General features: G+C 43.4%; 3 protein-coding genes across 4 annotated transcripts; 1 reads left to right on the top strand and 2 right to left on the bottom strand.

Moving 5' to 3' along the window:
* Position 1: 1 nt before the first annotated feature.
* Positions 2 to 12424, bottom strand: ythdc1 (YTH N6-methyladenosine RNA binding protein C1). Its single transcript, XM_076757265.1, has 16 exons — positions 12232 to 12424; positions 10000 to 10101; positions 9600 to 9907; positions 8899 to 9304; positions 8377 to 8439; positions 8172 to 8275; positions 7965 to 8073; positions 7750 to 7867; positions 4766 to 4850; positions 4507 to 4661; positions 2037 to 2116; positions 1570 to 1606; positions 1209 to 1248; positions 1037 to 1102; positions 753 to 944; positions 2 to 332 (listed from the first exon to the last, which is right to left on the bottom strand). Exons 1-16 carry the CDS (start codon positions 12257 to 12259, stop codon positions 144 to 146), a joined length of 2082 nt encoding a protein of 693 aa, XP_076613380.1. The 5' UTR covers positions 12260 to 12424; the 3' UTR covers positions 2 to 143.
* Positions 12425 to 13993: 1569 nt separating this feature from the next.
* ufc1 (ubiquitin-fold modifier conjugating enzyme 1) lies at positions 13994 to 14953 on the top strand. Its single transcript, XM_076757987.1, has one exon. The coding sequence runs from the start codon at positions 14121 to 14123 to the stop codon at positions 14634 to 14636; it is 516 nt and encodes a 171-aa protein (XP_076614102.1). The 5' UTR covers positions 13994 to 14120; the 3' UTR covers positions 14637 to 14953.
* Positions 14954 to 15351: 398 nt separating this feature from the next.
* fktn (fukutin) lies at positions 15352 to 25979 on the bottom strand. Of its 2 annotated transcripts, XM_076757984.1 has the most exons (11): positions 25727 to 25979; positions 24048 to 24104; positions 23168 to 23368; positions 22761 to 22907; positions 20860 to 20990; positions 19536 to 19668; positions 19042 to 19171; positions 17680 to 17775; positions 17005 to 17138; positions 15947 to 16071; positions 15352 to 15621 (listed from the first exon to the last, which is right to left on the bottom strand). In XM_076757984.1, exons 1-11 carry the CDS (start codon positions 25826 to 25828, stop codon positions 15408 to 15410), a joined length of 1470 nt encoding a protein of 489 aa, XP_076614099.1. In that variant the 5' UTR covers positions 25829 to 25979; the 3' UTR covers positions 15352 to 15407. The 2 variants fall into 2 exon arrangements, with proteins under 2 accessions (XP_076614099.1, XP_076614100.1); XM_076757985.1 differs by lacking the exon at positions 17680 to 17775.
* Between the last annotated feature and the right edge of the window lie 12 nt (positions 25980 to 25991).

The following is a 25991-nucleotide window of genomic DNA, read 5'->3' as shown; positions in this document are numbered from 1 at the left end:
ATGATGTCATCACATAGCTTTTTTATTAATCAGAATATTCAAAGGAAAAAAACAAAAAATCAAAAGAAAAAACGACCAAAAGCATTACTGCTGACTGTCAAAATAAAAGAACCTGCAGGCTGACAGGATATGACATCATCAGATCACCTTCGGTACCGCCCCCTCTCCTTGTCCCTCTCTCTCTCTCTGTCTCTGTCCCTCGCTCGCTCCCTCTCCCTTTCGCGGCGGGGTCCGCCGCGGTCACGTTCACGCTGCCGCTCACGCTCACGCCGGCTGCTCACCACTGCCTGCGTCCGCCGCAGGAAGTCATCCACACGCATGTCATAGTCATGCTGCATGATGGGAAAAAACAGGAATGCAGTTAGAGGTCAGATATACAGGCCAGTCGTCCACCAATCAGAAGGTCACCTGATCGATCCCTGGCACAACACAGCCATTAATTTAAGCTCTTTCCTCTTTTCGGGGTAATTTAAAACCACATCAGCTGATCCATTCGGTCACAGCTCCACTGTTCACACACAGGAACAGCTGACAGCACGATGCAGACCGCCCACATCGAACGGGAGATCTCTCGCTAATAAGATGGAAGAGCTAACTGCGCCAACCAACAAGCTGTTGAGAGCGAAGGAGAGCGGTAAGAGTTGAGGTGGGGGCACAGCGATGTTTGTGAACAGCAGATGGTGGAACCCAGATGATCCTGAGTGTTCACTGAACATCAGACAGGAAGTCTGACAGAATGGCCGCAGGCTTACCGGGCTGGAGGTGAAGGCACGGTGTTGCGGCACTCGCTGCTTGTCTCTGAAGCGAGGGGGTGGGGCTTCGTGTGGCGGCAGAGGGGGGTGGTGGTGGTGATGGTAGGCCTGGTGAGGGGGGGGTGGGGGGTGGCTGTGGTGGTAGTAAGGGGGGTGGTGGGGGGGTGGCTGCTCCACGCCAGGGTACGCCGCCTGATGACACATACATGACATCATCACATCATTAGTTCAGTCTGTTGTCGATAACCCGATCGATCAATGAACAGGATCGATAAGAGTCGTACCAGAGTCTGCCAGGGAGCAGGAGGACCGATGCTGTGGTGATAATCCCTCATGTAGTCGTTGTAAGACTGAAAGAGGAAACACAGGTGAGCACGTGAACAGGGGAACACCACACCGGACACAGAGCAGGATACAACGAAGCTAAGCTAACATGCCAACAAGCTTGTGACTCACCCCATTGAGAAACACGTCTCGTCTCACGCTGGAAAACCGTCTGAAACCCAAAAACATGGTTGGAATGTCTTCGTTCATTTTCACGCTCACATACTTTCTGTGGTTACACTTCTTCTGATTCACAATCGATAAACTAATTACTGCTAACAGAAATTCTGTTCGTGCTTCTCAAAGTTTTCCATGATTGAAGACTTTTTAAACAACATTTGCAGGAATATGAACTTTTCTACATTATCACTCAAATAAAACCTGTGACAAAGCTTCAATTTTCAAACTTTTGTCAGGATTTACTAATAAATGCTGCTGTAGCTCCGCCTACTTCCTGCCACCTGTGTCAGGTGAGTGATGATGAGTGTCTCACCTGTCCACCGGCTGGTTACGAAGGTCCTGGATGAACCCTGAAAATAAAATACATTCTTCTGTTACGCTGTACTTTTCCAACGCCGAGCAGAACAAACAGAAATGGAACGAACGCAGTTTAAAAACACCAGAAAACAAAGATTCAAGGAGAAAAAGAGCGAAAACGACATCTCAGAACAGAAACTTTCAAACACATTTAATAATGTGAAATATACGACTAGAAGAAACTTTAAAACTTCAAATCAAATCAAATGAATTCTGTTAGACGTCCATCACTTCACTGTCGGTCAAGTCAATATTTCCTGACAGTTTCCATTAAATGAGAATGGAATGATGTTTTTTTCAGGCTTCCATAAAAGTTGAAATCAGGTATTGATTCGGGATCAAAGTTCTGATCAGTTGAAGTGATGACGTCATCACAGTATTGATAAACTTCACTTTCTAAATGCCGGATGGAGCTTTAAGCACCTGCTCGCTGGTTGAAGTCAGGCGGACCGTCGGCCCGTGGCCGCTTCCTGCCGTGAAGGTCGTACTCTTCGGGACGACGCCTACGTAGACAAGTCGACAAGTAAGACACACACATGCACACAATACACACTCACACACCCATGAATACACACTGGAAAACACACTCAGGTCAAATGTCAAACAGAAGAAGAAAAGACTCCCAGAACTAACGAACAGATTTCAGGTCTGTGGACAGGTTCCGAGTCATCCAGGTGTCTACAGGTGTTCAGCCACTACTTCCTGTTTCCATTTAATCTGCTAACATGTGCATCCATCTGAATCACCAATCACACGCTGCCTGACAGACACGTATTTCACACTGTTTAGATATAATAACCAATCATTGATTTCTGCTGTCTACTGGTCCTCTGTACTGGTCCAGCTGTGTCTACTGGTCCTCTGTACTGGTCCAGCTGTGTCTACTGTTCCTCTGCACTGGTCCAGCTGTGTCTACTGGTCCTCTGTACTGGTCCAGCTGTGTCTACTGGTCCTCTGTACTGGCCCTGCTGTGTCTACTGGTCCTCTGTACTGGTCCAGCTGTGTCTACTGGTCCTCTGTACTGGTCCAGCTGTGTCTACTGGTCCTCTGCACTGGTCCAGCTGTGTCTACTGGTCCTCTGTACTGGCCCTGCTGTGTCTACTGTTCCTCTGCACTGGTCTTCCCGTGTCTACTGGTCCTCCTCTATCTCCTGTGCTTTCAATGGTCACAGCTGATGTATGATTTTGGTCAAATGTGTTGAAGTAACAGCTGTTTGTGTTCTCACGACTTTTCCAATAGATGCTTCCTGTTTTAAACAAAAGTTTGGTTTCACTGTCCGCTGGCCAAATGAAAAACAAATTTTGATTCACACACACAATAAAAAAACAAACGAAGAAGAAGAAACCTCTTAAAGGGACAACATACCGCTTGTGTTGTATATGTGGGAAGGGCTGTTTGTGTCAACAACACTTTGATTAGAAAAAAACAGTTTTCTCCTCATCAGTCCATGTTAAAGGCTTTTTTTATAAACCCTCTTATTTTGAAAGGGTGGAGGGGGGGTGATGATGATGATGATGCAGTCCTGTCAATCAATACACAAAGCCCCGCCCTTCTCAGCACAGCCCCACCCACTCCAGACCAGCAATAGTCCTTAAAACGGAAACCCAAACTCTTTAGTTTCCGTCTTTTTGTCGCTCCGTCCTTCTGGATTCTCTTATTTTTCCTTCGTCTCCACTCACACACTTTATATTCAGTTCATAAGAGAGAGCAACACACACACACCTACAACATCAACAGTCTGTTAACCAGCTCTCAGTCCTGATTCAGTGTGTGTGTGTGCTGGGGGGGTGGGGGGTGGGGGTGGGGGGGATTATACAGCTGTCTTTTCAATGGAGGGGGGAGGAGGGTCATCATTTTTTCAGTCCAAGGGGAGTTTTCTCTCTTTTTTAATGGAGTCCATCTTTTCCCAAATGTATTTCTGTAATTTACTTTTTTTGAGCGAGTTGAGAAACCTCGGCCTCTCTGACACATCACACTCTCTCATTGGATATAGTCCAAAGCCACGCCCCCAGACACACCCAACTCTCTCATTGGATATAGTCCAGAGCCACGCCCCCCCAGACACACCCAACTCTCTCATTGGATATAGTCCAAAGGCCGCACCCCTGCTTGACCAAACTGCACCACCTTCTCAAAGAACCAGATTGAGTCCACCGGGAGCTCAGACAGTCCCTCACTTTATCTCTCTCTCTGTTTCAGGGTTACCTCACTCGGCCCTCCCCCACCCTCCCCTTCCTCCATCAGTCCAGCCAGTGACGCTTGTCCTTTCTGCTTTTATTCTGAAAGGGTCAGCCAGAGTCCAGCTAAAAGCAAAAAATTTAGATTTTTTTACTTCCGAAGTACGAAGCTCCTGCAAAGAAAAAGAGCTTCAAAGGAGAAATTTAGATACAGCAAAATTTGAAAATTCAAATTCTTATATCTCACCGAGCACCTTCAAAGATTTTAAATATGTAAAGTAGAAAACTAAAAAATATACTAAGATGAGACGGTCAAAATGAAAAAACTCATTAAAATGTGCACCTTGTTGCTTGAATTAAAAAAGAATTTTGAATGAATTAATAGTTGAATGAATGAATGAATTAGTATTACACTTAAATTGTAAGTATTCAACTTAATTAATCTTAGACTTTCTGACTTGAACCGTTCGCCCTGCTGAGGAATTCATTCCTGCCTGATGATTTTAGGACTTCAACCACTTCATCAGCCCACTCCGGTGGAAAATTCCAGACTGGAGAAACAACAATAACTAGAGAACCAGCGATGCTAGCCACAGGATAGCTAGCCACCGGCTAAAGGCAGCGGCCGTCTCCGTCATCCGGCTGCAGATGGCGCCGTGGTTGCAGCAGGAGAAGAAGAACAGGAAGCGGGAGGAGGAGCTTGGTGATTGGCTAACCTTCCCGGTTCGCGCTGCGGCGGTCGCCCCCGAGGTCGTGGCTCTGACGGCGTCCGACGCTTGTGACGAACACGCCGAGCCACTTGGTGGATGTCCACCCTCTCGTCCAATGGAAACAGGGCACAGAGCTGAGCGCCAATGTCAGGTTGGATCTCCTGAAAGATATTTATCAAGTTTAAAAAGGTAAAACATCTCACGCAACACGAACAGAAAAATCTGACTTCAACAAAACAAGAAAAAAATGTAACTGTGAGCCAACCTGTCCATCACGTCCAATTTTGACTGGCTTGTGTTCATTCCAGGGGTTGGTCAGGTGCGTTGTCTTTGTGAAAGGAAGCTCCATCCTGTAAAAAATAAAATCCATGTGAAGCAGCGAGCAGGGCACATTTGATCAAAAAATACGACAAAGAACTGAAGCAGGTCACACCTACCTTACATTTCGATGCACAACATCATAGAGATATTAGATATGAGCTTAGATAGAGAAGTAATAAGTAGGATTCATAAGAACGTTATTCAGAACGACATGAGTTATACGAGAACAAAACTCTTTCCAAAAAACAAACAGGACTTCCTCTATGCGATTGTCTGTCAGCAGAGTCCAACCTGATACTCTTTTGTTATCTGTCATATTTGTATATACTGATACCTGGATTGTTCATGGCACAGTCAGTGATGGAGCACAGGGGGGTTTATGAGTGGACCTGGTATCAGAAAATGCTGTCAAGCTGAAGGAGGCGGCATTACCGGCTCGGTTGGCCCAGGGAACTCTTGAATCAAGAGACAGCTATCGGGAAGACGGGCTGCAGCTTTTCGTAGTAGTGACTGAAATTATTGCCTCACAGTTGTATCCCCTCCGAAAACCGATCAGATTGTAGTTCACATGCATGTCTGTCTAGAGTCACAATACATGTCATGAACATGTACTTTGAAGGAGTTTAATTAAAGGCATTCCATGTATTTGTTGGTGGAATGGAAGTCCTCACTGTGCTGACATGTATGATTCCAGTGAATAATTTCCGTGAGAGACATGCTGTCCTCACTCAGAGACTCCTTTTACAGAAGGGTACAGAGCACTGAAGCTCAGTATCAGCACAACCAAAGAGCTTGTGGTGGACTGCAATGCTTCAAATATGGACATTGTTGCAGAGACGCTTATATTACGGTGATGGTGACTTTTGCCCTTTTAGATATAAAATGTCATCATTTCACTTATTCCCATTTGTTTGAAAATTCGGAGTTATGGTCAAAAATGTGATTTGTGAGATCTCTGTAACCTTTGACCACCAAAGTCTAACCGGTTCATTTTTGAATACAAGAGAAGGTTTGTCCAAAATTTGGAGAAACTCCCTCCAGGTCTTCTTGAGATACTGCTTTCAGCAAAATGGGACAGATGGGGAAACCTGAAAACATGATGCCTCCTGCCACAGTTGTGGCAGGTGCAGAGGCATGACAACCTCAGAGAAGATGTGGCAAACTGTCATAGAACACAGCAGCGTAATGCAGGGCTTAACCCAAACTGTGAGCTTCTGTTGCAAACCAAGAGGTCCTCTGTAGAGGAAACACAATCAGGTCTCGAGAGAGACAGAGGTCACTGAATTCATCAAAAAGATCCACAGTGACATGCAATATGGAGATTCACCCTGAGATGTTCAAGGCTTGGAACATCGTGGAGCTAACAGGCAGCTGAGGTGGATTGTGGCCTGGTCCTGGATCAGCAGACCAGATGTTTACTCTTGCAGGAATCCTGGAAGGATCATGAGAGTTTGTGCATCCAATCTACATGTGTCTTGTGGACCTCAGAGTATTTTGTGGGGGCTATTGAGGTTGTATGGGTACCAGGACTCAGTTTGTGATTTTCACAAACAGAATCTGTAGGTGCAGACGAGGCATGGAGAGTGCTGGTTTGTGGGACTGTATTTCTGCAGATGATGTGGTTCTGTTTGTTTCACCAAACTGTGAGCTCCAGTGAGCACATGGGCAGTTTACAGCTGAGTGTGAAGCAGCAAGATCAGAGTCAGCACCTCCCAGTCTGACACCACGGTACTTTGCTGGAGAAGAATGGATTGTTTCCTTCAGGTTGGAGTAAGTCGCTCTCAGAGATGATTGAGGTCAAATGCGTCAGAGTTTTGTTCACCAGTGAGGTTCAGAGGGAGCTGATCCAGAAGGTGAGGCTCTGGGTTCTCCAGTAGATCTCTATTGCTGTCTGAAATTGTAGTCCCGGGTACCATTTCACCAAACTTGCACCATGCAAAGTTGTGTTTTGAAAGATGAGATAATTTCCTCTTATGTTCATTTTTTTAACTGTTTCACAAAATCAAAATACACGCCACACGTGTGACCCACGCACGAACGGCAAGAAGCTTGGCAGACTTCACACTGAAAGGAGTAGGCTGTCTGAATGTTCTGAATTTGAGTATAAAATCAAGCAAAAAAAACAAAACAAAAAACATTCATTCAGCGGTGAAAATGAACATTGATTGTGAAGAAAAAGCAGCACTGCCACAGCGGCTGTTCTGGCGTGAGTCCGGGCCGCTGTACCAAACACACTGCTAGACGGACAAGAGTCACTCAAGCAGAATTCTGGTTGTCCTGATTTTTACCAGGAAAATCTGTTGAAGTCTGCCATATTTAAATTTCTGTGGTTATCATCTCTGGTGAAATTAATTTCCAGGTTAGATGTGAAAATATTCCAGCTCTATGTGCAATTTCCCTTACTTTTTCTATGATGCCCACCCTTCCTAGCGCTCCTCTCCCAATTGGCTGAATTAAGAGTTTATTTCAACCAAAACCAGAGTTAGTGATGATTGTTTGAACAGTGAAAGATGAACCAAGAAGACTTTGGTGAGTTTTGTTTCTGTCAGTTGGACAAAGTGTGTTTCATGATGATAAAATGTCTGTTTCTGTGAATGGAGTCTGGTGGCTTTGGTGAGACAATATACCGTCTCTTTGTGGTTTAACAAAAGGGTCTTCCTCTTTAACAACACAGTAAATCTCTGTAGGGATCCTTTCCATCACATTGTCAGACACTTACAACTATCTGAGCTGTCAGTGGCAAAAAGAAACACTTTTAGTTTTGCACCCTGTTTCGCGGCTGCGGCGCTCAAAAATGTTGCCCCACTGGTCAATGACATGGGAGAACAGGGTCCATAAACAGATCATATTTGGCCAGAATTTCTAGCATTTGTTGGACACTGAACTCTTCCAGGACACAACTGACTGGCTGACTGCTGTTTTGTTTACCTGCAGAGCCAGTCGATCTTGAAGACTCCACCCAGCATCTTGGCGTTCATGCCAGCAGGAAGAACCCAGTGGATTGGAGATCCGCCATGATGAGACTCTGATGCCAAACGAGCAAAGCCTACAGACGATGCAGACAAGACAAAGAAGGCTGATGAATTTAATTCTTATATTAACATTCAAGCAGCATTCAAAAATGAAAATCTCAATGACCAGACCTTGGAATTTGCCGCTCTCCCTGACAGAGAAGACAAGGACGACGCTCCGTGCCGAACGGAAAGCTGCATTCAGCTTCTTCTCATTCACCGGCAGCGTCGACCAAACACCCTGAGCATCACAGAGATTATTTAAAACAGACTGGAGGTGCCCTTTTTACTACAACGTGTAAACAATGATAAATAAAACAACAAGTGACGCGAGCTTACCTTTGCCTTAGCCAGGGAGACGTTTTCGTGGTTGTTGCTCTTGATGAGGAAGAACCGAGCGTCTCTCAGGATGTAGCGCAGCTTACTGGTCGGAGTTAGCGTCTCTGGGTAAACACAGCACAGTAAATGTTAGTGGCTGCACTTTCAAAAAAGCACTTTGAAACATTTTAAAAGTAATTACGCATGCTAAAAATGGCTGCCTTACTCTCCATTCCTTTGCGAACAGCTCGGACCGATGATGACAGCTTCTCCCGCTTCTTCTCTGAACCTTTCAAGATAAAGACACAGAATTGGATTACCTTGCTTATAATAACAGGGTTCTTTAAAAAGCAAGATATAGATATCGAATAAAACAAGAGTAACACTAATCCACTTTAAATAAAATAATACTTTTACAAATCAAGACCTAAAAGTGCGATTTTTAAATTCTTCTTAATCTCAGGGATGAAGAAGTGTAATTACAATATACCTAAAACAAATAAAAACAAATGTCTGTACATTCTTACCTTCATCACCTTCAATTATTTAAACTTTCAACTTCAGAAAATTCAGACTCGGTGCTAATCAGGCTAACGAGACACTTTGAAAAGACTTCAGCAGTAGACAAAACTGACAGAACGCAGAGAGCGCTCCCTCCAAGGTTCTACCTGATCACCTCATGTACCTGGTGTGTGAGCTTGAACAATGTATTTGGAGGGAAAAAAGATTCCACTTCTGTCATGGTTACCTGAGGCCTCGGAGGCGGAGCCTGAGTGCACAGACTCGCCGTCATCAGAGAAACTGACGGAGGAGGCAGAGCGCGAGTCGCCAGCCTCGCTGCGAGTGTCGTAGTCATTCCCCTCGCCACCACGGCGCTCATACTCTTCCTCTTCCTCCTCCTCATCCTCCTTCTCTCCTTCCTCCTCCTCCTCTTCTTCCTCCTCCATGCCTTCCTCTTCCTCCTCGTCCTCATCTTCGTCGTCGTCGTCCTCCTCCTCCTGATCATCCTCTTCCTCTTCCTCTATGTGGGAGGCGGCAGGGGAAGAGCTTCCTGACCCTGGCTCAGAGCCATACTCTGCTGCCGCCTCCTCCTCTGATTGGTTATCCTCATCATGGGGGGAGGGGCTTGTCTGACGTTCATCACGTCGCAACTTCTGAACAGGAAAATAAATGATTTGTGGTCAAACTGCTGGCTGGCTGTAAACAAGTGGCTCATACTGTACGTGTGCGTGAGTACTGTATGTGTACTGTAAGAGTAGTAGTAGCAGTAATAGTCGTAGTAGTATCAGCACCTTGCCTAACCCCTTCATGCCTCTCTGGGAGTCTATGTACTAGAATTTATCAAATGTTACCATTACTGTATTATAACTGTAGTGTGTATGTAACAGGTATGTACTGTGACTGCATTGTAAGTATTATTATTGGTATTATTAGAATTATTAGCAGTACCTGGCTCAGACCCTCCAAGCCTCTCTGAGACTCTCGGCGTCGTATGTCTTCTCCCCCGCGACTCCTGGTCGCCTCACGGGCTCCTCGCCGCCCCTTACGTTCTTCGTAGTATTCATGACGGTAGCCACTAGTGGCGGCAGCGGCGTGGCGGCCTCGGGGACTGGTCGTCACCTTCTTTGAGGAGGAGGACAGAGGTGGACCCGGGGCTCTCTTATTGGAGGAGGAAGACCTGGAGGGGGCGTGACCTGATGACGAGCGGAGCCTCTTCAGATCCTGACTGTCAGAGCGCTCACTCTTCCTCTTTGTTCCTGACAGACAAATCAAAGGGTTTAGATGACACACAACTACGGCTGAAATTTAGTATTAGTAGTACTATTATCAGAAGTAGTATCAGTAGTGCCTTTCTTGTCGCTGATGTCTCGTTCAGTCTCAGGGTTGTACAGCTCGTCGTCCTGATCTGGAGCTTCAGTCAGAATATCTTCCAGAACGTTCAGCTCTCCGTCTAAAACAACAACGACAGCTTTAAAAAATTACAGCAATATTCGAGGTGGAAACTCTCCATGGTAATTAACAGGGAATAATGGGAATAAAGTGGATTTGCACAGGCTGTATTTACCACAACATGCAAAGACAGAAACAAGCATTTTGCCATACTGTAAGCAGACATAACTGTAAACCCTTCAAGTCAACTGACACTGCATTGAACTTTAACTGAACAATTAAAAAAAAAAAACTCCTTATGTCCCACCATAAAATTACCCAAATTCACCCAAAGCGTAACTTCCCTTGGAAAATTTCTGGAAAATTTCTTGAAGTTCACTGACCCTTCGATGCCCAATCAACAACACAAACTGCTTCATTTATTCAACGATTTACTCCCACAGGAGACACAGTAACAGGCTCTTCGTCTGGTTTAGAAACATAAACCAGACGAAGAGCCTACAGTCATGCTAGCAGTTCTGCAGGGCCATATGTTAGCATGCTAACACGTTTGCTAACACGTTCACAACGACAATGCTCATATACTGATGACTAGCAGGTATATGTTTGTCATATTCAATATCTTAATTTAGTGTGTTAGCATGCTAACACGAGCGGCAAACACAAAGCACAGCTGAGACTGATGGAAATGTCATTAGTTCTACAGGAATTTCAACACAAAACAAAGTGTTGGACACATTAATTTGTTGACCTCATGGTGGCGCTGTATGAAATGTCAGAGGATCACCAAAGTTATTACAGTTCATCCTGAGGGGAATCTCCGGAACACATTTCATCACAATATCCGAACAACTGTTCAGATCAAAGTGGTGACCTGCCAATGCTAACAGGCTATGAGCTTAAGGTGGTTTCACTGGAGAAGTACATTTGGAACATCAGAAGCAGATGAGCCGAGAGGTGCGTTTTCCCTGAACCCTAATTTTCCTTTGGTGCTCTTAAAAACACAAACAACACAAGCTAATTTTTCTATTTAATACCCTTTTTCTGATCGACTATCTGACCAGACCTACGGTGGACTTCAAACTTGGTCTCTATCATCAAGAAGGCCCAACAGAACATGTACAACAGAATATTCCAGTCTGTTCTGGCCACACCCACCATCATCTGGTTTGGGTCTGCCACCAAACAGGACCAGAACAGACTGTGACGGACTATAAGGACTGCTGAGAACATCACTAGTGCCAACCTGCCCTCCATTCAGGACTGACACACCTCCAGACTGAACAAGCTGGAAGCATCGCTGCAAACCCCTCACATCCTGGAGACCACCTGTTCCAACTTCTGTCCTCTGGTCTTTGCTACAGATCATGGAACACCAAAACCACCAGACACAGAAGCAGTCTGCAGTCCAGCAGTCCAGTCGGCCTGCTGAACAGGTAGCAGTCAGACAGTGACACCAAAACATCCACTGATTGGACATTTATCATCCAATAATCAACAGTTTCTAACAAGTACATTCATTGTCAACAGAATACCTGCGCACTGAAAATCTCATTATATATATTGTTTATATTTTTGTACTATTTATCTTATTGTTCAGTCTTTTTATGTCCTCGAGCTGTATGCTTTTTCTATGCCAGTACATTGAGTGCAATGTTTAACATGAAGTGAAAATCCTTGTGTGCATACACACGTTTTCAATAAAGCCAAGTTTGATTCTGTGTACTGTTAAAGTGGTTTTGTTACAAAACAGATCTTCAACAAAACAGTGATATACTCGTTCATCAATCACATCTCGACTTCTTCAGAATACAACACAGATTAGAAAAAAACCTGAGTCTGCTCATAATTGATGATTGTTTTTTAACTGACCGATGGAGCAGAAAGAGCAGATTTCTGAATGGAGTCTGGTGTACATGTTGCTGTTCAAACAGCGAGAGCCGTTAGCCGCAGCGGCTAATAAACGCCATAATGAATGGAAGAGAAGACAAGTGAGAGCTGCTGCTGCCCGTTGACCAACTTGTTAAATCGTCGTCAGTCACTTACTAACATATTCATCAATAATATATCGACGAACTGATGATAGTCGATCCGCAGCTGAAACAAGCACCGTCTCCGCATAACAAAGATAGTAACCATGCTAATGCTACCAGCTAACTGCTGCTAACAAAGCAGCTTGCAGGCGTCTCACCTTTGTCTTCGCGCCGGTCGGCCGCCATCACAGCCGCGCTGACGTTTTCGTGTCTCGCGCCCAGGTAATGCTACGGATGAAACGAGTTTCACTTCATTCAAACACGAAATAATCTGGAAAAACAGACTGAAAGCAGCCGAAAAGGGGAAATGGCGGACCGAGGCTGTTGTCGTAGCTTCTTCTACTGGTCCTTATGGTTGATAAACAGCGTCCACGTGAACTACCGCCACCTGCCGGACAGGCAGGTGCCGCTGTTTCTTCTTCTTCTTTTGTTGAGTTGTATGGCGGTTGGCATCCATACAAGTTGCATTACCACCACATAAGATAAGATAAGATAAGATAAGATAAGATAAGATAAGATAAAACTTTACTGACCGCCACTGGGAAAATTAAGATGTTACAGAAAGCAATAATAGTAAGAATAAAAAGGAGACGTACAAAAAGAACATAAAGACAATAACAAGGGATACTAAACAAAAGTCACCTACGTATGTACATTACATACAAAGAGTATCAAAATATTGTTTCCTTGAATATTTAAAGTGTACATGGTAGGATATGGATAATAAAATGACACATGGGTTGTCCATGATCAATGTCAGCTTAGCTAACATCCTCCTCTCACCAACCTCCTCGATGGTGTCCAGAGGGCAGTCCAGGACAGAGCCAGCTCTCTCAACCAGTTTGTTCAGTCGTTTTCTGTCCCTCTCAGAGCTTCCACGGCACCAGCAGACCACTGCGTAGAAAACTGCAGATGCCACCTCTGCCACATCTGTGTTACCTGTCCAGTCCAGTCTTGTACTTGCCCACAATCTCAATCTTAAAGATTTGGTCCACTTGCTCTTTTGTGCTTTCACTGATTGATCCATTTGATTAAGACGTCATGCCTGATCTGGTCTAATGGGCCTCATTCATAACTTTGGTAAGTTGCTGCATTTGTAAGTTCAGTCATTCAATCATCTATTCATTATTTGTTCATTGCTGTATTCTTTGTATTTTTTCATGGTAGCAATGAGCTGCTTTGCTATTTAGGATGGTCACATTCATCATGTGCAGTTTGTAGTTATTGTATGTAGTTCAGAGCGCCGGCTCTCTGCTGTTATAAACGAAGAATCCTGCAGGCTTTTGTTTCATTCCACATTATATACTTCAGTTGTGGTTTCAGTGATGTTTGTGTTTAGTAACTTGTCCCGTTTCATGTGAAGCAGATCAATAAATTATCATGGTCAAGTTAATAATCATGACTCCAGTTATCAGGATTGCGGATGTTGACACAATTTAACACAAGGTTATCTATTTTTACTTGGCATTTGAATTTATTTGTCGAGAAACTACATGAGACACAAATTATAGATGGTGGCAGAGCAAAGCATTCATTCGTGGTGGCTCTATGGAGTATAGAAAGTGTGCTGAGACTGGTAACTGCAGTGATTTGGTGCCATATAAATAAAACTGAACTGAAATGAAGTAAAAACCGTGCAAGAATAATATTTAGGGTGGAAAAAATACAAGTATAAACTGAACTTGATTTTTAGACAGACAAATACATTTATTTGAATCAGATATGAAATAAATTTGTTTTCAAACGTTTTATTGAATCATTAAAACCTTTCAGACATGTGAGGTCTAACTGACAACAGTTCTGCGTCATCTGATGCAAGTTTATTGATGATCAGTGAAAACTGTCAGATTGAAATGCGTGGGAAGTTTTATTTTGAAAATGCATCACATTTCCTGTTGACGCAGAACACCTTCTGCTCCGTACAAAACCGGAAGTCCACGTCAAAAGTCAGGCGAAAACTGAAGACAGACCGACCCGAAGTCGAACGGAACCCGTATCTCCCTCAACTCGCTTTAGGTTTTAAACGAAGACTTCTCTGGGGAGTAAAATGGCGGATGAGGCCACGCGCAGGGCCGTGTCGCAGATCCCGCTGCTGAAGACACACGCGGGGCCGCGGGACCGCGCGCTGTGGCCGCAGCGGCTGAAGGAGGAGTACCAGGCGCTGATCCGCTTCGTGGAGCAGAACAAAGCTGCCGACAACGACTGGTTCCGCCTCGAGTCGAACGCGGACGGCACGCGCTGGACTGGCACGTGCTGGTTCATCCACGAGCTGCTGCGCTACGAGTTCCGGCTGGAGTTTGACATCCCCGTGACGTACCCGGACACAGCGCCCGAGGTAGCCGTCCCGGAGCTGGACGGGAAGACCGCAAAGATGTACCGCGGCGGAAGGATTTGTCTCACCGAGCACTTCGCGCCGTTGTGGGCCCGGAACGCGCCACGCTTCGGCCTGGCGCACCTAATGGCGCTGGGACTCGGACCGTGGCTCGCCGTGGAGGTCCCGGACCTGATCGGAAAGGGGCTTGTGGTCCACAAGGAGCGGCAGCGCGAGGCGGCGGCAGAGTGACGTCACCGGACGAAACTGTGACTGCTGAAAAACTGAATCAGACCGAAAACCTCTTAGGTGTAAAAACTGAACTGAGTCTGGCGGAGAGAAGCGTTGACTGAGAGCTGTAACTCACGGACAACTGTGGAAATAACGCGAGATTTCAGGAAGATGACTGCCGCTAACATGCAGCAGTTCACGTCAGTGAAACTCGAACAGATGACAGTTTATTTCTCGTTTGTATGGAACAGTTTGGGGGCAAAAAATGTAGAAAGAAAACAAAAATGTCCTGATGTTTGATTTTAGGACAAAATAAAGTGTTTGACAAGGAAGTGGAATTTTAACTGGTCAGTCTTATTTCATCAAATACAGATGTTATTTATATTTCTACAGTGAATGAATGTCTTACGTGAAGTCTGTTTAATTTAATTCAATTCAGTTTTATTTGTATAGCGCCAAATCACAACAGAAGTTGTCTCAGGACACTTTCCATATTGAGCTGGTCCAGACCAAAGTCTTTATCTCAAGAGACCCAGTAATTCCCTCATGAGCAAGCACTTGGCGCCAGTGGCGAGGAAAAACTTCCTTTTAACGGGCAGAAAGAAGACCTAAAAGAGGATATGTGTCTGAAAATTGTTAAACTGTTCCAGATAATCTCAGTGTGATCATCATCATATGACCATGTGCTCGTCTGCAGGAACCTTTCAGATTCTTGTGAAAGAAAAAAATCAGCTCGTCTTTTTTCACTTTATCTTTATTCGTAGTTTCAGTGTTGACTTCATTTTTGTTTCCTCAGTAAACCTGGACAAGCTCCGCCCACTCCGCTGGAGGCCACACCCCGTTCTCCTGCACGTTGCTAGGCGAGGACTTCCAGTCCCAGCCCCTCACCGGGACGCTCCATGTGGCGCCATAGTTCGCTTTCACGTAGTCAAGAGTTTCGCACGGAACACGAACTTTGAGCTCCAGAAGCTCAGCCCAGCAGAGCGAGAAACGCGGGAAGATGTACCTGAGGAAAAAAATCAAAGGAAAAACTTTCATTAAAAGAACAGAGGTCTCGAAGCAAAGAAACCTTAATCCAGGTGTCTCATTGGCTGAAGCTAAGTCTTTCAGAGTTTTAAGACGCCCCTTCTGCAGCTTTAAGGATCTGTCAAAATAAATAAAATCAATCCTGAACGCAGAAGTCATAATCACTCTTCTGACGACTCAAGATGTTTGCCGCCATCTTCAGGTTAAATAAAGGTGTAACAATGAATAATAATAATAATAGTAATAAAAATCATGAATGTCAATTTAAAGGAGGAAATGTTTCATGTAAAGAAAATGTTATTAACTTGAACTTCCTGCCGCTCTTTGCCTGCGTGCCTCCGTTCCACACAACATCTCCATCTTCATAGAAAAAGAAAACGTCCAGTTTGATGTCGTCACTCACAAAGGAAAGTTCCAGACTGTCCTCCACCTGCACTTCAAAAAAAAAGCTTCAGAATAAATTCGTGTTAATTTCAAACAGACATCAGGTAAATACGCTCGAAAAATACAGTGATGCAGCCGGTTCATACGGCCGACTGTCAAACAGAAATATACAACGAAACAAACAAAAGGTGCACTGGACAGCGCGGCGGTGCAACAAACAATGTTCACAAGTGAAAAATGACTACAGAAATGAAATGACTGTCAGCTGCAGCAACAAACACACACAAAGCAAAGAGCTGCAGTTTGTGCAGTGACACAGACAGACTCACCTGTCTGATCACCTGTTCACATTAGACTGAGACTTTACTTTATTGATCCCAATTTGGGAAATTCTTTTGTTGCAGCAGCAGGTTAAACACACAATATAAACAATAAAGATTATTATATATTATAAGCAGTCCACCTCTCTGTCCCAGTATAACCAGTCCACCCAGCAGTGTAACAAACACTGAAATCACCTGGAGGGTGCAGGTTAGCATTTAGCATGTTAGCCAGAACCAGCATTCACCTGCTCGGACAGACAGACAGGTGGAGAGACAGACAGGTGTGTTCTCATGTGGTTTATCAGGACTCTTTTTTTATGTCACGCTCCTTTTCACTGTAACAGATGTGAATGTAAACACAGTAGTAGTAGTAGTAGTAGTAGTAGTAGTAGTAGTCAAATAGTAGTTGAAGTACAACACTTATGATAAAAAGTATTAAAAAAAAGTAAAAGTAAAATGACTGATTTAAAAAAAGTACAAAATAGAAGCCATCGCTGTCACAGTACTAGGAGTAAATGTACTGTGCTTCTGGTGTTAAGTGACGATTGACAGCGATTGTGTTCGTATGACTGTTGGTTGTTTTTAGGACGTTGCTGCTCCTTCTGCCTTTAACGACCAAACAACACAAACAAGAAGAAAGAAAATTAAGTTTTCACCTTTCCAAACTTATGTTTGAGTGACAGGCCTGCGTCCCTGAACGCCGTGATGATGTCTGACCTGAAGTCTGCGATGAAAATCCCAATATCAACGTCACGACTGTACGAGATAATGCTGCACTGCCTGAACCAGCCTGCAGGGGGCGAGAGACATCCACAAAGACAGGGATACAGTTGTGCATGTGTTTTGGATGCTCTCCTGAGTTCTTAACACGTTAGCATCTTACATATTTAATGTTAGAATGATATACTGTATGTCTACATACTCTGTTAGCAGGTTAGCAACTTTTAAGTTTATATACTGTAAGGTTAGCATTTTATACGTCGACAAAAACGTCATTTTTCAAAGTTAAATTACAAGTTAATTTCAAAATCAAAAAAAATGCTGAAAAACTGATGATTCAAGCTGAAAACAGACAGCATGAAGTCAAACAACAGCGATTTGTCAAATGTAAATTAAGACACTGATTTCACAAATCAAATAGATAGACGGGAAAATGTTACTGCCTTCAAGATGTCAGATAAACCTTCACTGGGTGCACTGGGATTAAAAATGACTTGGAGACAGGATGGATGCAGGATGAGCAAATTCCATCCCAAAGATTCGTTTCCTGTCGTAATGGATAAGGCACAGTGGAAAAATTAAGATTAGAAAGAAGTGGACACAGGTCTGACCCGACCACGCAGGGCTCTGTACATGGACGTGATGGGAGTCGTCCCGCTGGACTCGGACTTGTTCTGGACCAGTTTGGTCGGTCGCTCGGTGACTTGCTGAGACAGGAGAAAAGGGAATTATGGTAGTCTAGCTCCGATGATATAAATGCAGGAATGACGCACGCAGCCTGATGACGCCAAGTTTTCTAACACTTGACTGCACAGATTCGACTGAGGAAAGGAACCAGACACACAATCAATCTTCGCCATCTGAAGCAGTGACTTCAGTCTCATGTGCGTGTAGCTGTAAATGATTGCTAGTTCATCCAGTCCTTCATGGCAGTCAGAGAATTGTGCAAAACGTCAGTTTGTGAGCCTCATCAGGCTTACATGAGACGTGCAGTTGGGTATCATCAGTGTAAGTGGGTTAAGAGATACCTTTAAATTTGCTAATAATATGACCTAAAGGAAGCAAATACACTGCAGATAATGTGGAGCCAAGGTTTCAGACATGGAGGGAGTCTGAGAGACAGCAGGAGAACTGCAGGAGGCCCACCGCCCGAGCCTGTCAGTCAGGACGCTGGGATGTACTGTCTCAAAGGCTGTGCTGAGATCCAGCTCCAGCACTAAACCAGAGCCGAGTTCGATTCCCATCTAGGAAAGGGGCCTTTTTGCATGCAGTTTGCATGTTCTCCCCGTGTTCACCTGGGGTATCCTCCATTGAAATACCCCCCCAAAAACATGCAAGAACTATCTGAACAATGGTGACGAAAAGAACTGGGCCCCCGGGCGCCGCTGTTGGCTGGCAGCCCACCGCTCCTGTTCTGCCGTGGAGGAAGGCGTGTGCATGTAGTGTGCATTTGTGATGTAATTAATAAAGTACGTCTCTTCTCTTCTTCTTAACATGTCTATGTCATTATACTGTAATATTAGCATGTCTCTGTCATTATGTTGCTGTTAGTTAGTATGTTAGCATTAGGGATGTGCATGTTTCGCCGACTGGACAATTAAACATTGCTATCTTCTCTAGTTGGCACCAGAAATACCTGTCGGTTAAAGTTATAATTTCACCGATGTCCACACTTAAATTTGAGGCTAAAGTTTCTAAGGTTTCTGTTATTCAGTCATTACGGTTTTCTTTCGATGAGAAAATCTGTCAAAGTCTGACATGTTTAACATTTTAGCAGCATTTAAAATGCCATTAGATTATTGAAGAATAATGGTTTAAAATAGTTCTTATAATACTCACAATACTCTTCTAGATTAAATTGTGCTCAGTTTGACAGTTTTCTTACTTAAGACTGGTCGACTGGTCTAAGTTTGAACCTCCATTTAACTAACTGGGAAATGAGTCGTTAGGAACCTCTCTGGTTAGCATGTTACCCAGACAGGTGCCGCTGCTGAGCCAGAAGGGGACGTCCAGGCGAGCGAGGGTTCGAGCAGCCAAATGAAGCAACGACTTCGCTTTCCTCCGAAAATCCACCGCCTCTGGAGACGAGTCATCAGGGTAGAGCTACATTCACACACAGTGGAGAGAGAGAGAGATCCTTTCAATTCACAATAAACGTTTGTGATTTTAACTGATTGTTATTGTTCGTATTTTCTTCTTTTAAACGTTTTGTTTGTGTTCATTTTCAAAGTCTTTCGAAAATATTCTTTATGAAAAACATTTTGTTTGATTTTTAAGCCTTTTTAAGTTAATCTGGTAAAAACACTTCACCACAACTCACTCGTTTTACTTTTTTGTTTCAATTTTTCATTTTTATTTTGAAGCAGTTCTTCATTCATCATTTCATTGTTTCCTTGCGAGTTCCAAAACACTTTCACTCCTTATTTCATTTCCCCCACCACAATAAAAGCCTTGCATTCTGTGTGACCTGCAGGAAGTTGCGGGCGTCATGGTAACGACACTCCAGGAAGTGGGCGTGTCGCTGCTCTGACAGAAAGCGGGAAATGTTGCGCGGGATTCGAACGTCGAGGCCGTCCAGGACCGTCAGGACCAGCTCCAGCCTGTGGAGGGCGAGCACACACAACAAACACATGGCAAACGCTTACACAGAAATAATGATGATAATTAATTATTAATTAGATAAGTCATTTCTGACACCTGGATTTAGACTGACGAACTGAGAGCGACAAAGGCAGAGCAGCTGCTCCAGGTTGAGGGTTTGAAGTTTCTAAGTTAATAACAGATGTGGAAGTCACTCATTCCCAGTTTTCTTTCAAACTTTGGCCCGTTCTGTGGTTCTGTGTGGTTCTCCAGAACACTGTCTCCTACAATCTGGTTTCTGCTCTTGTAATACGTGTAAATGGAGGAAACCTTCGTTAACAACAGACTGAGGAACACTCATCACAAACGTCCGCAGACCATTTAAAACGACCATATCTCAGACAACTAACTTATAACTATTTTAACTAACAAAAGACATTTAACAGACAATTAAATAACAAAAAGTTAACAGAATAAGATCACAGTGTAGATTCATCACTTTTCCTGTTGGCTTCTGGAAGAAAAAAGTAACCACATGGTTTGTTTGTGTACTTAATAATGTGGGATGAAACAAGGTTTATAACGCTCATGATGAAATGATGATATCATCAGATATTAAATTAAATCGGGGTGGGGAAATTCATAAAAGACAACAACTTTTCAGCATAAAGTAAAAAACATCAACTAATAGACGAACACGTTCTATCCGAATTAAAGTTGTGGGAACTACAAGAGGAAACACTGAGCATGTTCCTGCTCTGAAGAACAAAAGCTGCTCTGACCTCTGAACCTGCTGCTGAGGTGAAACTCCTTCAGGTGTTTGGTGAGAAGTTTCAGGACGTGAAGAGTCGACAAAAGGAACCGAACAGATTTACTGTTACATGTGGAACCAGCTGATGTTTCTGACAACCAACAACATGAAATCACTGAGCTGCAAAGCAACAAGCTGCTGCTGAGAGCAGCTCTGTTCAGCACTGACTCAAGACTGACTGAGCAAAACCTGGAGAACCATCATCATCATCATCATCTGACATCAGGCGCCTTGCCAAAGAGAAGCAGTTCAGCCATCACAGAGGTTCCTGTAATACGTGCTCAATGACCCTTCTTGAGAGGGCTGCGGGGATGAAGGCCACAGTGATAGAATTGCTGCTCCCCCCGCCCCCCTCCAGCCCCCTCAGCTCATCTTGTTTTCACACATCAGAGGATTTCACCTGTCGTAAGCTCCGGCGTGGCGTCCGTAGTCGAGTTGTTTGAAGGGAGCGAAGCTTCGGTCCATGTTGGCTTTGGGGCGTAACGCTCCGTGCCACAGGTAGTTCCCGCTCCGCTCGTACAGGAACACCACCTGGGACAAAAACAACCTGTTGTTTAGCATGGTTGCTACATTTTTTTAATTTTTTTTTTTAATTTAACCTTTATTTAACCAGATTAAAACCCATTGAGATCAGGATCTCTTTCACAAGGGTGACCTGGCCAAGAGGTCTGTAGCACATGTCATAAGAGCAGTTACAAGGAAATGATGGTATAGAATAAGACATACAATTTTAGAGATGCAGTAGTATTTTCAAGTGCAGGAGCTTTGACAACAACAACAAACAACATTTTACGATTTAAAACACAAGCACTGTTCAGTGGTCTCTCGCTGTCTATCCCTCAGGACAGAACAGAAGGCTGCAAGAGGAATAAGTTCAGAAAGCCTCAGTTCGGCCTGTAGAGTATTCCACGCAGAGGGGGCAGCAAAGCTAAAAGCTCTTTTTCCAAATTCTGTCCGTACCCTAGGAGCAGAAAAAACTAATGACGTACAAGAGCGCAAGGCATGGCAACTGCTTGTTTTCTGCAGTAAAGTGCACAAACAAGGGGGAATCAAGCCTAAAAGAGTCTTATAGATAAGGGTCAGCCAGTGTGCATACCTGCGAGCACTCAGGGAAGGCAAGTTTGATTTCAAGTACAATTCACAATGGTGGGTGAGACGACTGCAGCCAGTGACAAATCTGAGTGCTGAATGAAAAACAGTGTCCAATGAATGGAGACATTTGGATGATGCACTTAGATAAAGCACATCCCCATAGTCAAGGATGGGTAAGAAGGTTGCTGTCACTAATTTCTTTCTGACCTTGAGAGAGAAACAGGTTCTATTTCTAAAAAAGAACCCAAGCTTCACCTGAAGCTTACTTACAAGATTATTTAAATGTGCTTTAAAACGAGAGCTCCTGATCTAGGATAAAACCCAAGTACTTGTAATTTAAAACCTGCTCTATAGGTTTTCCTTTGGATGTTATTTTATTTGTAATACTCTGTGGTAGCACCTTTGTATGAGAGAAAACCATGAGCTTGGTTTTATCTGTGTTTAAAACCAATTTAAGATCATATAAACAAGACTGGATTACATTAAAAGCAGCTTGTAAAAACTCAAAAGCCTGAGTGAGTGAGGTTGAACAGCAATAAATAATAGTGTCGTCTGCATAGAAATGATACTTTGCGTTTGACAGGTTGTTACAGAGATTATTTATGTAGACTGAAAATAAAAGGGGTCCTAAAACTGAACCCTGGGGCACCCCTTTGGTAATGTCCAAAAAAGAAGAGGTAGTTCCAGCCACCTGAACACATTGTGTTGTATTTGATAGGTAGTTGGCAAACCAGGCTGCTGCATGCTTGGATAAGCCAATGTAATGTAGGGCTTGTATCAGCAGGCTGTGGTCTACTGTATCAAAAGCCTTTGATAAATCAATAAACAGAGCAACACAATATTTTTTGCTATCCAGAGCCTCAGTAATATCATTTAGGACCTTCAGTGCAGCTGTGACAGTGCTGTGCTGTGTTCTAAAACCAGATTGGAATGGAGATAAAATATTATTTGATTCTAAAAATTCCTTCAGCTGATCACTGACGATCCTTTCAAACAATTTTGCTAAAATACACAATTTAGAAATTGGTCTATAGTTGTTTACATTTGTGGGTTCACCCCCTTTTAACAGGGGGAGAACAAAGGCCGACTTCCAGATTTTAGGAATTGTTTTGCTGGTAAGACTCAAGTTAAAAATATGTGATATTCTACATGGTCGCTAGGTGTTTCTGCTTTCTTTGTGGTGTCACCAGGTGATGTGGCCCCACCCACCTGGATGATGTAACCATGAAGGCGGAACAGGAAGTGCAGGGGGATCTCCTGTCCTGATAGGGTGTCCAGACTGGCCAGTCGCGGGTCCTCTCCTCGCAGTTCCAGCATATCGAAGCCTTTCTGCTCTGCAGCCAATAGGAAGCCAGGCTGACAGACCAAAAAAACAAAAACAAAACAACAACAGCCAAACAAAAAATACTTTACTAGAAAAGAACACAAACAAGAAAGAACAAGAAAAGTAAAAAGATATACCCTATGCAAACATATGCATATATTTACCAACAAATTAAAGTAAATGACAATAAACACTAAACACAATAAATAAAGTTTATCTGAACTACAAATTACATTTAACACCACTCGATGATTCTGTTCCTTTCTCTCCGGACCATGAACACATCACTTACATCATACTTCCACAGGTTGGCATGCAAAGCGAAGGACGTGACTGGCCGGCCAGTGCACAGGAAGCTGCAGTGTGGCTCATGCACCAGCCGGTCACGCTGCCGCAAAGCATCCTGGGATAGCAGTGTCAGTGCAGCGGTGTCGGTGAGGAACAGTGGCAACCTGAAGCGATGAGCTAATGCCAGAAACTTCTTCACCGTTTGCTGCCGAACCCAAACAGAACAGGTTCAGTGAGCTAACATCACGGCTGAGAGAACTGTTAACAGTGATGCTAACGGTGCTAACAGGACTGCTAACAATGATGCTAACACTGAGGCTAACTGATGAGAAGACTGCTAACAGTGAGGCTAACAGTGATGCTAACAGCAGCGAGAGGACTGCTAACAGTCAGGTTAATACTGAGGCTAACAGTGCTGAGAAGACTGCTAACAGTGAGGCTAACAGTAATGCTAACAGTGGTGAGAGGACTGCTAACAGTCAGGATCACACTGAGGCTAACAGTGGTGAGAGGACTGCTAACAATGATGCTATCACAGAGGTTAACAGTGCTGAGAAGACTGCTAACGCCGAGGATAACACTGAAGCTAGCAGTGATGCTAACGGTGGTGAGAGGACTACTGAGAATGATGCTAACACTGAGGCTAACAGTGCTGAAAAGATTGCTAACAGTGAAGCTAACAGTGGCGAGAGGACTGCTAACAGTCAGGCCAACACTGAGGCTAACAGTGCTGAGAAGACTACGGCTAACAGTGATGCTAACAGTGGTGAGAGGGCTAATACCAGAGGCTAACAGTGCTGTTAACAGTGGTGAGGAGACTGCTAACAATGATGCTAACATTTAGGTTAACAACAGGGCTGCTGCTAACATTTGCATTGACTCACCCATTGGATGTCGTTGGCGGTCAGGTGACCTGTTTGGGTCAGGATGTGAGGACCAGGCTACAGAAAAAGGCATGTTGGGAAATTAAAACTAAAATCTGATTATTTTGAAATGTAACGCCACTAAAAAATAACAGCACACCCATTTTGTAAACCACTGACAGTTTGTTAGATTCCGTTTTTTCACGTTTGTTGCATGGTTGGTGGTGTTTTGACACTGTTGGCTTTCCATAGAGTTTTGTAGGTTTTTACAGTTCTTCTGTTTGCACTGTCAGCAACAATAGACATACCTGCTCAGACTGAACACTGACCTGATTAACTTGAACAGATTCATAGTTAAATAACATTAGTTGATGATTGTATATATAGATATAGATATTTTATATTTCAAATAATCTGGGGGTCTTTGTTGCTTTTCTATTGTTCAGCTTGACTAGAGAATTGTAATAGAGTTTGATATCAACCAGAAATAAGGTAGAATTTGGTTTTTGGTTGGTCCATTTCATATTATATACATTTCCAGAAATTATCCATTTTGTCTTTTGTCCACTGAGTTGTTTTCATTGTACATTGAAACATCAAATATGACAATTTGACACGTTTTTTTTTTTTTTTTTTTTTTTAAATTATCATTTTACAATATACATAACAAAATAGGGACAATTATACAAAACTTGAACACAAGAATCAATCAAACATTGGTGGAAATTAGCAACCAAATATAACCATGAAACAAAAGAGGAGTCATACTGAAAAGCAGATAAGGATAAATAAAAAACAAAGGCAAAAGTAAAATAAACAAACAGAGACACAAAGGAGCAAGGTACGGGACGTTAGAAGAGCAAGGATCGAGAAATAGACGTGTGTATTTTGTCAGCCTTATGATTCTTTCTTACCATAACTTTTAGCAACCTAAAGTAGTTGGCAAAATTACATAAAAACGCTGTGAGAGAGGGAAGGCTTCCATTCCAATTACAAGTATGAATATGATATTTACCCATAATAATCACAAGATTAGCAGTGTCAGAAATGTTTGCACCCAAGTTGTCCATAAGATAAATAATATCATTGTCGGTAAATAGGGGTATGTTGTCCCTTTTCAAAGATAACCAGTTATGGATTTTGGACCAGAACAAAGTGACACAGGAACATTTAAAAAAACAGATGTTCAACAGTTTCGGCCTCTGAAGAGCAAAAGGCACATGGATCAACGGCAAATTTAAATATTTTTTGCAGAAAATCACTGGCAGGGTATATTGCTGATACTATTTTAAAATGTGTTTCTTTTACTTTAGGAGCAACAGAGCAAGATATATAAAAAGAAAAAGTCTGTCTCTTTAAGGAAACCTCTACGTTGTCCTAAACGAAGTTTGAATTAAGTCGCCAAAAATTATTTGTTTAAAAACCAGACTTATCAATTTGCTGTTGCATTTTTTATCCAACAAATTGATATCTCCAATTTTTAGAGTTGGCAGAAAGGGTGTAATCGAAGAAATCTGCACACTATTGTGTATCAGTCGGATTAATGGAGTAGGAATTCCTTTGCAGATCTTTTCATACCCTCTTCTTGAGATAACAATGTTATACTTTGTGGTGAAGTCTTCAAAGGAAAGCAGTTGTCCGTCTGATTTCAGCAGACAATCTGACGTGTTGTTTTCTTTATTCTTGTGTCTGCGTCTCACCTTGCTGACGTACTTCCTGTAGTAATACAGCTGGAAGAGCAAGAACACAGAGCTGCTGACGATCAGCAGCGACAAAACGGCCGTCCGGTTCACACGAGGCATCCGGTAACAGCGCGCGGTAACCTGCACCTCATGACGTCTAAACCCAACCTTTTCGCTGGGGACAAACGGCAGCAAAAGCACACAACGGCGCGAAAAACACCGAGCTGCCAACCAGCGCCGCCATTTTTAAAACAAAACCATGGAGAAGGACGACCCCTTCCTG

The sequence above is a fragment of the Chaetodon auriga genome, chromosome 19, assembly GCF_051107435.1.
Source record: "Chaetodon auriga isolate fChaAug3 chromosome 19, fChaAug3.hap1, whole genome shotgun sequence".
In the NCBI taxonomy this organism is placed as follows: Eukaryota; Metazoa; Chordata; class Actinopteri; order Chaetodontiformes; family Chaetodontidae; genus Chaetodon; species Chaetodon auriga.
The sequence above is the reverse complement of the archived record's forward strand: the minus strand, read 5'-3'. Positions and strand labels throughout refer to the sequence as shown.

What these genes read in the sequence shown, in the direction of transcription:
- fktn (XM_076757984.1), bottom strand. Translation starts at nt 25,828, where the DNA reads ATGCCTCGTGTGAACCGGACGGCCGTTTTGTCGCTGCTGATCGTCAGC. An exon ending in ACAGGAAGTACGTCAGCAAG is followed by an intron (nt 24,105 to 25,726) that starts GTGAGACGCAGA and finishes CTTTTTCTGTAG; the next exon opens with CCTGGTCCTCACATCCTGAC. An exon ending in CAGCAGCGGCACCTGTCTGG is followed by an intron (nt 17,776 to 19,041) that starts GTAACATGCTAA and finishes CTCCTGTCTCAG; the next exon opens with CAAGTCACCGAGCGACCGAC.
- ufc1 (XM_076757987.1), top strand. Translation starts at nt 14,121, where the DNA reads ATGGCGGATGAGGCCACGCGCAGGGCCGTGTCGCAGATCCCGCTGCTG.
- ythdc1 (XM_076757265.1), bottom strand. Translation starts at nt 12,259, where the DNA reads ATGGCGGCCGACCGGCGCGAAGACAAAG. An exon ending in CGTAACCAGCCGGTGGACAG is followed by an intron (nt 1,249 to 1,569) that starts GTGAGACACTCA and finishes TTTGGGTTTCAG; the next exon opens with ACGGTTTTCCAGCGTGAGAC. An exon ending in GTGCCTTCACCTCCAGCCCG is followed by an intron (nt 333 to 752) that starts GTAAGCCTGCGG and finishes CCCATCATGCAG; the next exon opens with CATGACTATGACATGCGTGT.